Raw genomic sequence first — 15,665 nt, forward strand, 5'->3', positions numbered from 1 at the left:
AGATCCAACAAACTTCATTTAAGAACATGCAAATTTGAACTCAACAACTTATTTTTACTGATCACTTTAAAGTATCTATCTATTTTACGGACATCTCAAAAATAGATTATGGCGTAGGTTAGGAAATTTTTTCAACTGACCTCCAAATCGAAGTGTCTATTCGACTACCGAGTTCGGCCAGTGTTTTCAGAGGTATTTGCCATTAAAGAAACCTGCAAATTATTTTAGCCTCGAAGACAGCAAGTTCCAGCAATGCTATTTCCTCGGATAGCCAAGCAGCTGCCAAAGCGCTTGGCCCTGTAAGCATCACATCCTGCATATTAAACAGTGCAGAGAGAACGTTAGGGATTTTGCTGACATGCATGTCGTTACACTAATCTGGATGCGAGGGTAAAGCAAAATTCATGAAAATAAGATGGCGGAGGAACTAGCCAGGAAAGGGTTGGCTCTGTATGTCTCAGAGGCAGAGGATGTACTTGTGCCTCTGAGCTATATCAAGGGCCCCATCCTGTAGGGACTGCAGGAGTATGTGGCCCACCGATTGCGCCAAACGCACTCAATTTCTCATCAAACTCAACAGGAGGAATATCTCTCTTCTAACTGCCGTTTACACAGGGCACTGGACCGTGGGAATGCGTGCTGCAACTGAACCACAACAATTCTTGTCTTAGCTGTAATTCTCCAGATGCAGAAGAAACGGTAGAGCATCCACCCGCTCTGTAATTGCCCGGCTATATGTAGGATAGAGGCAGGATTCTAGGCAAACCCTGCTAATGCGTTTTAATAGACATAAGTGATGTTATCCAACTGCAACCATTTAACTCCTTGAACTCCACCTGCTTGATTTGAGAGAAATAACCGACTTCTGCTATTATCTCTTCAGGTTAAATTTCGAGTAGTGGCTTCAAAACAGCACTCAACCAACCAACCACTATGGACAAATTTTTTCTTTTTCCAATTCATAAAAGAGAAATGTTCTTTGATTTTTTTTAAGAATATACGTCGATTCTGTAGAACCTCAAATAACTATGAAGAAGGAAGAACAGACAGTTCTCTAACTTCCCAATACTGTGAAAAGGCAGGTTTCGGTAAATTGGTCGCTATTTTTAACTGAAGCGATCAAAACATTTAGTTAGCTCTTTGTTTTAAGCGAAGTCCATAAAAAATGCAAAGCAAGTTTTAAAATCAGCAACAATCAGATATGCAAATATTTTTCTTTACTTCCTTTGTAATAGCAAATTGATTCTCCGGGAAGGTTTGTTTAAATGTTAAGCCAAATATTCGCTTACAAACTCATATCGTCGTTTAAAGTACAAAACCGCGTAACGTCATTCTGCAAAACCGCGTAACTAACATTTGCTGCCAAAAATTGAATTTGCTCACACAAGCTCTTGGCTCAATACTTATCCCTTCGTCCAGAAATATACTACCCAGAAATGCCAATGCTTTATAAAAAAAGAGAACCATTTTGAAAAACGAGTACCTTTATTTTCTAGAAAACAATTAATGCAACCTCACATACGCGGTTTTGCATTATCTTGATACGCGGTTTTGTACTTTAAACGACGATATGAAGCTTTACTTCTGATAGTTCAAACAACTGCAGGCTATTTTCTTTGGAAAAACCATTTGCGCAAGTATGTACATATGTACATATAACGTTTTACTGGCAGCAATAAAAGATCACTTCCAACCACTTTATGTAGGTTACCTGTGTCAGAAACAATGCTGCTGTCTAAGAAAGTGAAAAAAAAGAAAGTAAACCAAGTTTCATTGAAGGCAAGCAAACAAGCTAGACCGCATCAAAGCAATAAAAGCCAATCTAACTTGTCATGCATATTACAAATCTGACAGTTTTCAACACATGTGTATGTTTCCATAGTTACTTTCCCGCAAGCATACTTTGAGCGTTCAGAATAGTATATGAGTCGTAGGACAGGTAGGTAATGCTACGTTCAAATTGACGAGCTAAACATGTTAAATGGGCTCAAACCAGTTAAATGAACAAAACATGCTCATAAACAAGTTAAATCGCATGCAATTGTTCTTGGAAAATTAAACCAGTTAAATCATTTAACTCGTTTGAAAACCAATTCAGCGCAGAGTTGTATCAGAAAGCTTTCTAAACCGGCCAATCAGAAAGAAACAAAAGCTTTCATTTGACACGCCAACGTTCAAAAAAATTACGCTTTGAAAAATATAAAAAAATATCAAAATTGTATGCAAAAAAGAGGCCAAGGCGGTAATTAGTTATTTCGCATGAGGTATCATCGTACGCAGAGATAAATAGTGCATACGTACTAAACAATTTGAAGTCTCTAAGAAATCCGTATGCGTTACATTCGCACAAAACAAATTGAAACACAGATACTTGATTTTGAATCTTTTTTTTCGAATTTTTATTGGTAATCAAACAACCGTCAAAGTTAACTCCAAATGTTCGCTGTGGACGATTGTGTTTTCCAAAAGGCTCTTCATTTAACAAGTTAAATGGGGCCGATTTGAACATAATATGAGAAATATGAGTTTCAAAAACAAACATTTTTTAATCTTATACGAATCTTTTAGGTGTCATAAATGTTCCAAGTTATGAGCCAGTACTGTAAGCCAATATAAAAACAATAAAGACTCGAAATTTATATATAAACTTGTTTATACAGATATGAAAAATAATTAGGAAGCAAATAAACAAAATTTAGCTGCAGCAGCTGCTACTACATGAATATAGAAATATACGTATAAATATATGTATGCTCAGAGGTATGTATACATGCAATAGTATTTGAAATGAATGCCCTTGCAAACATGGCTCTAAAGTAAGTTCAATAAGAGTCGAAAAATAAGGCCAATAAGACTCACATAACTGCATAAAAGTAGACTCAGAAAGTAGGAATTGATGAAATATATGAGGCCAATAAGAGTCCAATATGATTCATATTGAGGCTCATTTGATGTATGAATTTAAGCTCATACAGCTCGACCTTCCCAGGAAGGGAAACACCTAATTTTGGACACTTAAATGGGCTCATTATGAGCATAAAGGCTCAGAACTCAGACTCCTTTAAGACTCATTTGTGACTCCAAATGTTTGCTGGGTTATGGAAGTGTATAGATACGTGTGCGTACTTGGAATGAATTCCTCTTAAGCGAAATCTGTATTTCTATAAATTATTTTTTACTTTTTAGTTCACATTCTAATAAAAGCGAGGGTTGAGTTTTTTAACCTATTATTTTATTTTCATCTCTTTAGTCCTATATTCAATTGATTTTAAAACTAGATATTATAACGAATAGAATAACACGCGAAATCATTCTTTTGATTTTCATTCGTACTGTCATCAGGTAACTTTAAAATTTAAATTTAAAGCAATGCTCATTCGTACTGTCATAAGGTATGTTACTTAATTCCAGTGTGGCCAAGTTTTAATTTGAAAAAGCACTAATTTATTATATTTTCTATAAATTCAAATATTTTCGTTCAAGCGAGGGCTGATACATATTTTTTAGTAAACATATCGCACACCTAAATGTAACGTGCGATCAACTCAAAAAAAAAATAAAATTGTGGGTGATTTTTTGCATAAATCACTTCTAATTAATAGAAAAATGTTTTCTTCATGATACGTTAACTAAAAAACTACTATTATACCTGTTTATAAATGGCCATCAAGTCAAGGTGCAGGAATGGTATTGGCAGGAACAGTAGCCTAGGATTCTAGCCTTAAGCTAAGCCTAAGTGGAAGGTTCTACCACATTTTTACTCTTTACTAGAGCTTCTCAAATATTGAAAAAAGCCCGATTTTTTGACACTTTGACCACGATTTCCTCAAAGTCTGTACGTGACGGAATCTTTTCCCGTCTCCTTTGTTAAGATTCCCAGATTTGGTGTCTTCAAACAACAAAGAAGAGCACAAAAAACCGTACTAACCGCTAAACTCTAAAACTTTGGCGTTTTGAATAAAGAAAAGCACTAAATTTAGTGCGAAAAGCATCAAGTTAGCAACAGTGTTTGATAATAGAAACAGCTGCGTCTTTTAGGCGCACCAATATTACATAGTTATAACTCAAGCTAATCAAAGTGAGGTAAAAATGATAAAAATAAATGTTTTGACAGTACCTATTTAATTTTCTCACTTTCCCACGGTAGAAAATCGAACAAACTAGGTTCAAAATACCTTTTGTACATTTTACTATTGTTTAAGTATCTCCACATACTTGTGTTTTATCCATTGGGCTATGAAGTTACGCTGTACACTCTGCAAGCGAATTCCTATACATATTCTATGTCGATAACTTGTAGATATAAGCTACTCATACTATGCAAGATAAAAAGATATGTAAAATTGTTTCTGAAAGTAAATAAAGCAAGCAAGTGAGCTACAGACAAACGCAAAACCCGATAAGCAGGCTCATAAAATTTGTGTAGCAACAAACACAAAACAAAAATGATTTTCTTTCCTTGGGGTGAAATTACGTCAACAACCTTGATCCGCTTATGTTAAACGCACTCAGGAAGATAAACTCTCATACAAGACTTTTTAGTAAATAAATAACGGCACATGTGGTGCTTAGGAAAACTTTAAAAATCTGTAAATCTTTGCCACAGATTTTGAACAAATACAGATAGAAATCGTCGAGTGCCCTAAGCACCTTAAATATAAAAATCTCGGAATGCGCCGCCTTACCCTAGGATTACCACGTACGTAATTAACCATAACCCACCCGGATGATCAAATCCGGATTTCTTATATTTTATTCTAAGTTTAAGCATTTTCACACTTTCCAACTAAGAAAAATGCAAGCGTTTTTCTTTACACGCTGCACATAGGAGTATTTATGCAGAAAAACCGATCAAAAGTCAGATTTACCAATTCTTGCAAAAGTCCAGTAAAAGATAATTTGCCCGCATGTGCTCCATTTTTAATTTTTGAAGGACGAAACACGATGAGTTATAAAATTGTAATATTGGATTTTTTAAACTTGGTAAAAACTACTTAACGATGGAATACTATTTGTCAAAGATCTATGAAAAACCCCGATCCATCGCTAGTTTTTTTCCTACTAGATACCCAAATTTACTGGGTTGCATACACTTTACTTTTAAAGTCCTCGGGAGATCCTTTGAAGGAATATGAAACTGGAAAATAATGCTCTCTAATCGGCTTCGGCGATACCGATTGTGACCTTAGAACAATTCATCGCACTACTATTTTTAAGTTATTTATTTAATTGAAATTGAAAACGCATCAAAACTTTAGTAAGAAAAATTTTTGCACAATTCGCTGTTATTCGCAATCAAGAGCCGTTCTAAACGAACGAACTGCATATCCGTACTCGCTGACCTAAATATGTTCTAGCAAAACGAATCCCGTTCTTGTCTTTTTCTTAAACAGTTTTTTTGTGGACTTATGGTAACTGAATAAATATTTCACGAAAATTATCATAATATCGTGTCGCTTGGCACTGTTATAAAAAGAAATAAGCATGTAGCACAGTAATAGCTTATCATATATGCAAAAAAAAATCCAACGTGTGCTGCCTCCAGGATTGCATTTCTTTGACCTACATATGAGCCGTTCAGTGCACAAATTGATTAACTCCATCAATAAAAATTGGGAGATGCGATCAAATAACGTACACTATTTATTTGAATTCCATTTATATTATAAAATCAAATAAATTATGTTGTTATAAATATTATATACTACTGTATGTTATATAAAATTATTGTCATCGTAATAAGTTATGACTATACCAAGTGCTTTGACACTTTAATAGTAAAGTAACAGTAAAGTCGGAATTGTAATGCTCTTACCCCCTACGATTGTTCTATATCGAAGAAAAGTATACCCCTATTTTTTTATTTTGAAATCAAAAAATTGTTAGAGGTCGCTAAAAGCGCTCAAAGTTTTTCATATATTTTTATATGGGAAAAATTAAATTTTTCAAAGAAATGGTATAGAATTCTTAGAAATCAATATTTTTCGGTGGGAAAACCCTTAACCATTTTTTAATACTAGATAACGATTTTTTATTGGTCGCCCCATTTTTATTTTTCGGGGTTTTTGGGGGTTTTCGGCGGACCTTTAAATAAATTATAGTTGCGATGAACAAATGGCTAAATAAACAATTGGGTATTATTATTGGGAATCTCCTGTAGATAAACAGGTTTTCTGGTAGAAAAATATTGATTTTTAACTATTCTATACCATTTCCACGAAAATTTATTTATTTCCCATATAAGGTACACAGAAAACTTTGGGCGCTTTGAGCGACCTCTAATTATTTGTTGATTTCAAAATAAATAAATAAGGGGAATATTTTTTTCGGTATAGAACAATCTTAGGGGGTGAGAGCGTAAAAATTCCGACTTTCTTACTTTTTCACATGCATTTTTGGATCACCCTTATGTGCATACATAGGTTAGCTTAGAAAATGACGAACTTATATCTGTGTGTGTATGTATATTGATATAAAATATAATTACAATAACTACGTACATACATGCAGGATAGAATTTACCTAGATTTCGATTTTTCATTTACCTGTTCGCATTCTCATAAATTAGAGAAAGCTTTGTCTCTACTATTAAGAGATCTAGCTTTGCGGGAATTTCAGAGTGAACTTAAAATGCGTGGCGAATCAAAACATCCGAATGGAAAAAATAGGCTTAGTAATTCCCATAGCATATCAATAAGTAATAATTATTTTTATTTTTTTTTCTTCTTTTTCCAATTACCTGGACTAGAATGACTTTTTAGCAAATACCGAGTTTTGAGTTAATTTGCTGAAGGAGAAATTTATATTTTACACAACATAATTTATTTCTTCAATTTATTATTTGAAATATGTATTTGAACCGCCTTCAACTACAGGCAATGGCAACAACAGATAAATAATCATATCTAATTAAAGTACTCCCAAGTGATACATTAAAAGTGGGAAAGAGTAAAAGTAACCTTGCACACACATACCTAGGTATTTCACCTTCGCCGGCAACAAAAAATGTTTCTTTCTCGCATTCAACCTTTGGTGTGTATAAGGTATCAAAACTGACAAGAGGGCTGGCATAGGTTGTAAATTTGCGCCCAAGCGTAACCAGATGGCTGAACGAGAGAGAAAAGCTGAAAAAAAGAAAAAAAAAGAAAATAACGGACATAAAATATGCCAGTGCGCAGAAATAATTAAGATAACAAGAGTTTTATGATTCATAAAAAGCAGAACTTTACTCTTTACTAACAACTAACGTCCAGGTGGTCGGCCAACGTACTCGCCCAGCTCTGCTCTGCGCAGCTCATTTCCTGTACTGCTCCGATAATCTGGAGACCTGTGCCAGGTGAACGCATAAAAATTATTGCGCTGTCCAGTCAAGCGTGGCCGCTCATCTGGGAGGAATTACCAAACGACAAAAGAGGACAAAACATAATAGTCTATGTAAGCAGTTATGCTGTTGCCAGGGATGATAAATGAATTTTTCGAAATTGTACCAAACGTCTGAAAATGAAATGTACAAACAAAAAATTATTAATTATTTCTCAAAAACAAGGAATATTTCAGAAAAAATTTGCAATTAATCAACGCTCTTTAAATAAACATTTTGTAAAAATATACATATATGTATTAAAAGTAGAATAAAAATTAGTTAAGCATTTCACTTTCTGTGAGATCGTAACTAACATTTTGGTTTAAAGACTCTGTATGTATTTTTATTTCAAGACAAACATTTTGAGAGGATTTGATATAGTTTTTTGCTTTTATAAAGAACCGAGAGTCTTTATTTGTAATCTATTTCTACGTTTAGTTTTTATCAGATTTTGAATAGAAAAGGCACGTTCGACATTTGCTGAGGAATGTGGAATAGCCAATATACTGCGAGCTATTTTAAAAATGTTTGCAAACGTTGGGTCGTTCAGTTCGTTAAAAATTAATTAATTTTTTCACAAACCTCGCATATGTACACATATTCAAATTTTTTTAAGTTCTCCTGCTCCGGTGGAAAAGGTGTGCGGTAAAAAAATACAAAACCATCTCTATAAGAAATCGGGTTTGCTAACTTTGTAATGCAAAAAAAAATTTAGTCGAAGTTTGTATGAAGTACTAAAGAAGGAAAAAAGTATTTGTACAAATATGTAACGCTACATTTCCAAATTGTACCAAAACTGTCTATGTGGTGTCTATGTACTTTTTGATTTCAATTTGTACCAAAAAAGCACAATTGTGGCAACTTTATCATCACTGGTTGTTGGCTTGTGGCATTGAGCAGATTTTACTTCTCCAAGCTGTTTCTCTTGTAAACTTCAGCTGTTTTTCCGCGTGTTTTTGCTGCTGCAGTTGCTTTCGATTTTAAACTACGCGCAGTTAAAGCAAATTAAATTAAACATTTTAAGCATATGAATAATAATTGTTTTTTTGTTTTTTTTTTTTTCTTTTAGTGGCGTTCACATTATTTCTTGGATATAAGTATGTTACTACCACAACAGCCGCTTAATTAAATGCTCAATCGGATGGCCGCTGTAGCAGAGTAGGAAGATCTGCGCTCTGCTATTTCTCTGTAGGAACCGGGTTCAACATCTAAATTAGAAAAAGTTTATGTTTAACAGCGGTTGCCCATCGGCGAGAAATGGCCAACCTCCGAGTGTATTTCTGTTTTGAAAAAGCTTCTCATAAAACCATTTGCCGACCAGACATGGCGTAAAATTGTAGGAGGGGCCGTCGAGAGAAACTGGACCCGTATACATGAATTAATTTAAAAGCTCGTGATAATTTTCTTTAATATATAGAGTTAGAAACAATCAGCACGAATTATATGATTTATAACAAAAGCCTATAACGAAGGAGCAATTACATTTTAAAACAATAATAACAAGTTATGGTTCTGATATTCCAGACCCCTTAAAAATCGCGGACCCGGGTGATTCACTCCTTTTCCCCCTCCCTCTCGACGGGCAGCATTTTAGGTCTTTCTATTTGTATTATAACATCGGGACGCACACTAGACATTGGAGGAAAAGCTCGGCCATACACTTAGCAAAAGTGCAACCGCCAATTATTTATTTATTTATTTACAGCGCAATTATTTTAAGTTATTACCAGAAACCATACAGCGACTATGAATAGATGTGGATAATTTTTAAGCATACAGTGGCAAAGATAGCTTGGTAGTCAAGGTAGCCGGGCCGCACTTCTTCGCAATCGGCACCCACTTTTGTGGAAGAGATCAATCTCTCTAGTCCTCCACCTTTTCAACGCTGTAGTGTTTGAAACTTGGCAATTTGATTTTTTCCTTAAGATCAACTTAAATTAATGCTTGGCATTTCTAACTTACTGACGTACCCTTGCCTCAAAATAATTTTTTTATTGACTAGTGCATAAAAAGGATTGGAAGGTAAAAATGCTGTGTAAACTAAAACCTGTTAGGTTAGGTTTAGATTATGTGAGAAGAACCCTCCTCACACACATAAGAAAACGAGGGTGGTCCCGCCGTGGTATCATACATGGATACAACCTACTTTGTTGATGCTTTCAAATTTGCGAACAGTCATAATCTTCCTCTGCTTAGTGGGGGACAATTGGAAAAAATGTGTGACACGTTTTAATCTTTTATGAACGTTCCGACAACAACATTGGTCCGGTACATCCATCTCTAAGCTTATGCCATGTAACCGAATTAGATAGTGACCCGTAAATGTAATTTTTATGAAGTGTGAATTTTCTGTTACAGGGCAACAATTTAACTTGGCGTTGTCACAAGATCAAACGATTTTCTTGCATTCGTAGGCCAATTGATTGGAAGGTCCTTAATGTCAGACATTATAAACTTTTTTCCCTTTTAGGGGGATGGATAGCAAACACTTCCATATATACACTGACGATGTGCCTAGGATAGCCCTCTTGATTAATGATTCGACTTCTTAAGCCTTACCTCTGCAATAAAGGAGCAACTAGCGACCAATTAGAAGCTGGACTCAAGATCGCATTTAGGACGTACATATATGAGCGTGGGTCAAAAGCCAAATCGTATTCATATTTTTTGTTTTTTGTATCTCACTTCTTGTCGTTTAAAGGACACTTCTCCATTTTTTGGACAGCTCTTAGAGCCAAACGCTTTCACGTGAATATCTTTGAATCCCCCTATATCTGAATTTAAAAACTTTTAATTTACTAATATATTTTTTTAAATGCAGCATTAAATCTCTAATACTAGTTATTCTTCCTCTACTCGGTTGGCGCTTTCGTCGAGTTCAAAACATCACTTCAGTCATTCCTCTTTCTCGCTTGCTGAAATTGACGATTCTGTCATCGGAATCCAACTCAATGACCTTAAAAACGTTTTTACTAGCTTCGAAATCTTAAATTCGTCACCAGGAAAAATATTACTTTTTGTGTGATGGTCTCTCTTTTTCTTACTTTTACAAATTTCACCATATGCTAACCAAAGTTAAAACCTCATTTTTTTTATTCGGGCCCAGAAAATCTTTTTCTAAGATGGTCTCCCAGTCATTAGGCGCCAGTCTATACAGTGTCGGGCCAATGGGTGACGTACGTAGCCCAGTACTTCTTGTCTGCCTGGGTGGATGTTCCGCTTGCTGACCAAAATAGTGCTTCGTAAATTAGAAATGGACAACCACTTGCCTTGTATGTCGCTAACAACATTTCATTGTCTCTGCCACAATTGTTGACGGCGAGCGCTTTGAGGAGTTTGGTGCGTTTGGGTGTGATTAGAAGGTTATTGAAGTGACCTCTTTTCTACAGGTGGTAAAGGTTGTTGTTAAGGGTTTCATAGGTGAGAGGATGAGGCTGCTTGTAGTGAAGAGTAATTGTCATCAATTATATTGAACAATCGTTAGCATATGAGATGATATAGGAACTACATATTTATTCATTTCATACAGGTGTACGTACACATGTATATTAACTCAGTTGCTACTATTTCGTTTTTGTGGTTTTCTATGTGTCCTTTTCTGTGTAATCAAATGCTCTCCATCTGTCGACTTTGTTATTTAAGAATTTTCGTGCTGTATCAGATCACACCTAAACTTTTTGGTTTTCTTTTGTTATAACGATATCTCTTTACATTAATTGACTGAGTTAGTATTTAGATAATGGTTTTTCTTCTTCGTAGCACCTATTACCCATTGTATTAAAGTATTTCTAAAATATCGCCAGCTTAAAGTGAAAAGTTGCTAAATCCATTTCTACAAATTTTACAGGAGAGAAAAACTTCTTATAACAATTTTCTTCAGTAATTATTTGGTAAAACTTTTAATACAACATTTTGTGTGTTTAAGGCAGATATTTATTAAAAGATTTCGTACTATTTTGATCTTATCGGATTTTCGGTGGCTCCTTTGAACTTAGTAAACTTGGCTTTCGTTCAATATAAGCGAGCAAAAATTAAGGAAGTATTTACCACAACCCTTGCATCCTATATCAAAATATGAGCTTATATAAAAACTGGACTTAGCAAATTTTCACTCGAAGCCAGCGATATGTAGGTATATCTATACACCATATTACCCATAGACAATGTGCATTTATGCTTACATATTTATTCTTGTAAATATATATGTACACAATGCATTCCCCCATTCGATTTATGTAATCTATACGCAACCGATTTGTTGGCCTTTTATAATGACGTCTACTTTGCTGGGATTGATTTGTCTATACAAACGTTTCCTTGGTATTTTGTCATGTCAACATCGACGGCAACAACAACAAAACACTGCACAAGTAATCTAATAAGATAACGTTCGTTATTTGTCAGACTTAAGTATTAGTAAGTGCCAATGCAATTACAATGACAAATATCAAGTAGATGAGCACTTGACTGGTGGCATATTATGTGTGGCATTGTATATGGAAAATTATTTATACACGAGCATATCTATATGTATCTACAACTATGTGTGTGCAAGTAAAAAATAATAGGTCCAGTTTGGGAATTCATCTGGAAAGATATTCCATAGCATAGAACATAGAATATGAATAGCCAGCTGTTAAGATAATTATGAACAATTTTGGAAATGGTAAATGGCATCAGTTATCTATTGGTGGTATGCGTATGTCATTATTCTAAATGGGTTAATGTAGTAAAATTTAAATCAAATTAGTAACTCTGATTCTTTTCGCATTTTAACCCACTAGCCCTCTCACGAAAGGGTGGTTTTAACCCCTTTTTCGGAAAGCGCGAATAAAATGGCATTTAAATGGTCGCTAGAGGGTTAAAATGTTTTACAAAATTACTCGCCGCAAAACTTCACTAGGGGTATTTTCAGGAAAAATGTTTAGACAAAGAAAGTAAAATTCCACACACCCAAAAAAAAACGTCTCTTAATTGAAGAAAAACAGCAATCAAAATGAAGAAAAATGGGAACGAAACAGCACTAAAGAAGTTTTATCCTCTTTTCATGCAAAACATTTCTTCAAAATGATAGATTACATCCACGAAAGAAATTGTAAACTTAGTATGACCATATATAAAAGTTAAGCCTAAAATGCAAAAGGATTTGGTGGCTTTACTACACGTGTCTAGGTCTATCTATCACACTGAGTTGGAATCATTCCGCCCCAGACAATGACCACTAAGTTGTAGCACAGCATAATAAGATAAATTTCTAATAATTACATACATTCAACGGCGATGCCTATCGGGTAGGTTTCTGGAATCACGGCATTAATCCAAGAATTTGTCTACCGATAATAAATACATGCATTTTTTTGATTAATATTCGACTTTAATACTTTTTGCGCATTTACAGGAAGCAAGGTTGCTTATAAAATTTGGAACTGTTAGTTTTCAAAACACCCCCAAGAATTCCGAAAAGACCCAGACAAATACCAAAAGGTGCTGAAAACCCCGAAAATCACCATAGGGAGTTCCTAACGTGCTCCAAAAAGTAAAACAAGTACATATAATACCGGAGAGTTCGAAAAGGTCTTTAGCAGTCCGGAAAAAAATCATGAAAAAACTTGAAGATTCTCGTAAATTACAAAGTTATTAAAATCTGCTAAAAAATATCAGAAAAACTCTGCCTTTTCGCTTTGCATTAAAAATTTTAAAGGAAAAAGTTATAGATACTTATCGGTAAGGAAGACATTTTTAAATCATACTTAAGAAAATAATATTCTTTAATAAGAAAGGATTCAAATGATACGTTCTAAAAAACTTGATGGCATTTCTGTGATTTTTTTTTCGAAATTTTAAGAGGTCTTGATGAATATTTTTACAATAAGTATCATATGTCGTAGGGATAGAACTCTTATCATATGCCGTAGGGATAGAGCTCTGGCACTCGAGAAATATTTGATTCCTTTAACTTTCGTACTTGCATTTCGAGCCACTGCGTCAACTAGGTTATGCGACTTTCTTCGCCGAAGTTTCTTAAGTCTCTGTTTTCGTAAATTTTTTTTTATGTGTATTTTTTGCACCGTCAAAACACTAGCGTGCCTTTGTTCGTTTGTAGTGACAATATGTGGAGCTCAGGGTGCTTTAGTGACAGAATATATTCGCAGTTCATGAAACATAGGTGTGAACTTCGTTCAGCTAAAAAGCTTTAGCTCATTTAGTTGTACTTGCTTTCGAATAAATAATAATCAATAGTCATAATTCTCATTCCCTTTTTGTTTGTAGCCGACTACTTGGGGGAGTAAATTTAAAAGTGGTGTACAACGTTTTCTTCCCAACCCATAATCTCACATACTGCCTGCTATCACCAACTTGACTCCATCGGTAATCTGCAGGGTGGTATATCCATGCTTATGGCTTACGGCATTGACTTGTACTTCAACAGGACGTAGACAAAACCTCTTGATTCGCTGATTACAACGTAAGCGACCTCAATATTCGCATCGAATACTTACAGCTAAAATTCAGGAGCATCTGTTCGCCCGGGTGGGGCTCCCTGGTTTGCGTGTGAAAAGAATTTCTAACCCGAAAATAGACATAAAATAATATATATTTTTATAATATAATCCCTGTAAGCGCTACAGTTGAAGTGGTGACAATAGGCTCCAGCGATTGACATGCTACGTGTACCCTATCATTCAGCTGTCTGGCCCAGGTTTGGATGAGCGTCGTGGTATTGAGGCTAAATCCTTGCCAAGACAATAATATGAAGGTTACGCCTCGACCTCTTAGGACGTTTTTATTTACTTTCTGTTGTACTCCTATGATTAGGAAGACCGCAACTTGGCGGACTCTTTATCGCTAATTTTGTCCAGTCTGGGATTGGCTGATTTGAAAGAGCGATGGCGCTTCAAAGTCTCATCGAAACCAACGACAAGCAGCGGATGAGAAAGATATGGTAAAAAGTTGTCATCAAACAAAACTGCGAAGGATCTAATCCACTACTCCGCGCCTACATTCGCATAAGTAGGGGAAAGAGACCGCTAGCTCGCAATCCACTAGCATACCGCAGCGCAGCTTGAGCGGAAGTGGGTAATAATCACATCGAACTAATGCTCGGCGTCAGGGCTACAGGTAGCAATCATAGACCGGAACCCCCCGGAAGCAAACGCAGGTTCAGCATACAAATAATAACAATATTGATATATTTGACAGAGCAAAGTGGCGGTTGTCGGGTGCGATAAACATTTTCGGTTAAACTTCTAAACAAGTCCGCATCCAACAAGAACTTCGGTCCACCATATGGCTGGAAGTTGTTCCAGTCTCGGACGCTGTGGAGCTGTCCGCATGACCGAACCCTACCTTCTTTATTTTGGGGAACATTTTTTCTTTAAATTTTCCTATATTCTTAGTACTGTGGTAATATAGTTATTCGTCGGATCTTACTGAAAGATCTTAGTGTACACTTCGTTAAGCTGTGTGTTCTAGACAGCCACATTATTGAGGTTTATTATTGATTTACGCTTCAAATGTGGCACCCTCTTATGGCGTTTGGTGCTGCCTTTTCATTGCCGTCATCTTAGTATTTGTGCGCAGAGGGCAATGAGCAGGGAATATTTTTCGGTAGAAACGAAAACGCCATTACTTTGCATACATGCCAACTTGCACAAAATACCCATAGTACAGTGTATAGTGAGTGTAGTTGCATATTTACACATTGCTTGTTCGAATGTCAATACTTAATTCAATCATTCACTCTTTCACTGCAACCCTATCGGCGTCATGGAATGAGTATCATTACTGATTTTCCACACATTTCTTCTTAACGAATAAGCATGTTATTTTCCTTTACTTAATGACTGATTAATTTACCCGTTTTATTTTATTTTCCTACGCAAATTGTTAACATGTTGTTCTTGTCGCTTGTGCGCTAATAGGACATTTGCCTTTGGGTGACATTAATTGGCTTCCCTAGAATTTATGTATGTATGTATGTACATACACGTAAGTTCCACTCGACATAATCCTATTTTCTATTGAAATACTAATAGGCAAGCTAAATGTGTTGACTGAGAAGTGAATGACTGCGGGCTATAAATTTATACACCTACATAAGTGCGATGAACATATGTATGTATGAATGTATGTATGTAGATCTATATGTGGGTATTAGAAAACGAGTAGCGATGCACATATGTACATATGTGAGTAAGCTTACACAAATATCTTTGCACAGAAGTAGATATCTGTATGGAGAAGTTAATCCATACATATTTAGCTGAACAAACACTAAAGCCCATCGGCGTAGCCAGAATGA

General features: G+C 35.4%; 1 protein-coding gene across 1 annotated transcript in view; it reads left to right on the forward strand.

Moving 5' to 3' along the window:
- The window catches only part of LOC118746563 (sphingomyelinase phosphodiesterase D-like), a 282,083-nt gene that overhangs the window by 145,184 nt on the left and 121,234 nt on the right, over nt 1-15,665 (forward strand). The window contains exon 3 of the mRNA XM_036480406.1: nt 2,569-2,602. Within this exon, the coding sequence (XP_036336299.1) occupies nt 2,569-2,602 (34 nt within the window). The remainder of the gene's footprint in view (nt 1-2,568; nt 2,603-15,665) is intronic.

This window comes from Rhagoletis pomonella, unplaced genomic scaffold (assembly GCF_013731165.1).
Source record: "Rhagoletis pomonella isolate Grant_MI unplaced genomic scaffold, Rhpom_1.0 Rhpom_scaffold_00010, whole genome shotgun sequence".
In the NCBI taxonomy this organism is placed as follows: Eukaryota; Metazoa; Arthropoda; class Insecta; order Diptera; family Tephritidae; genus Rhagoletis; species Rhagoletis pomonella.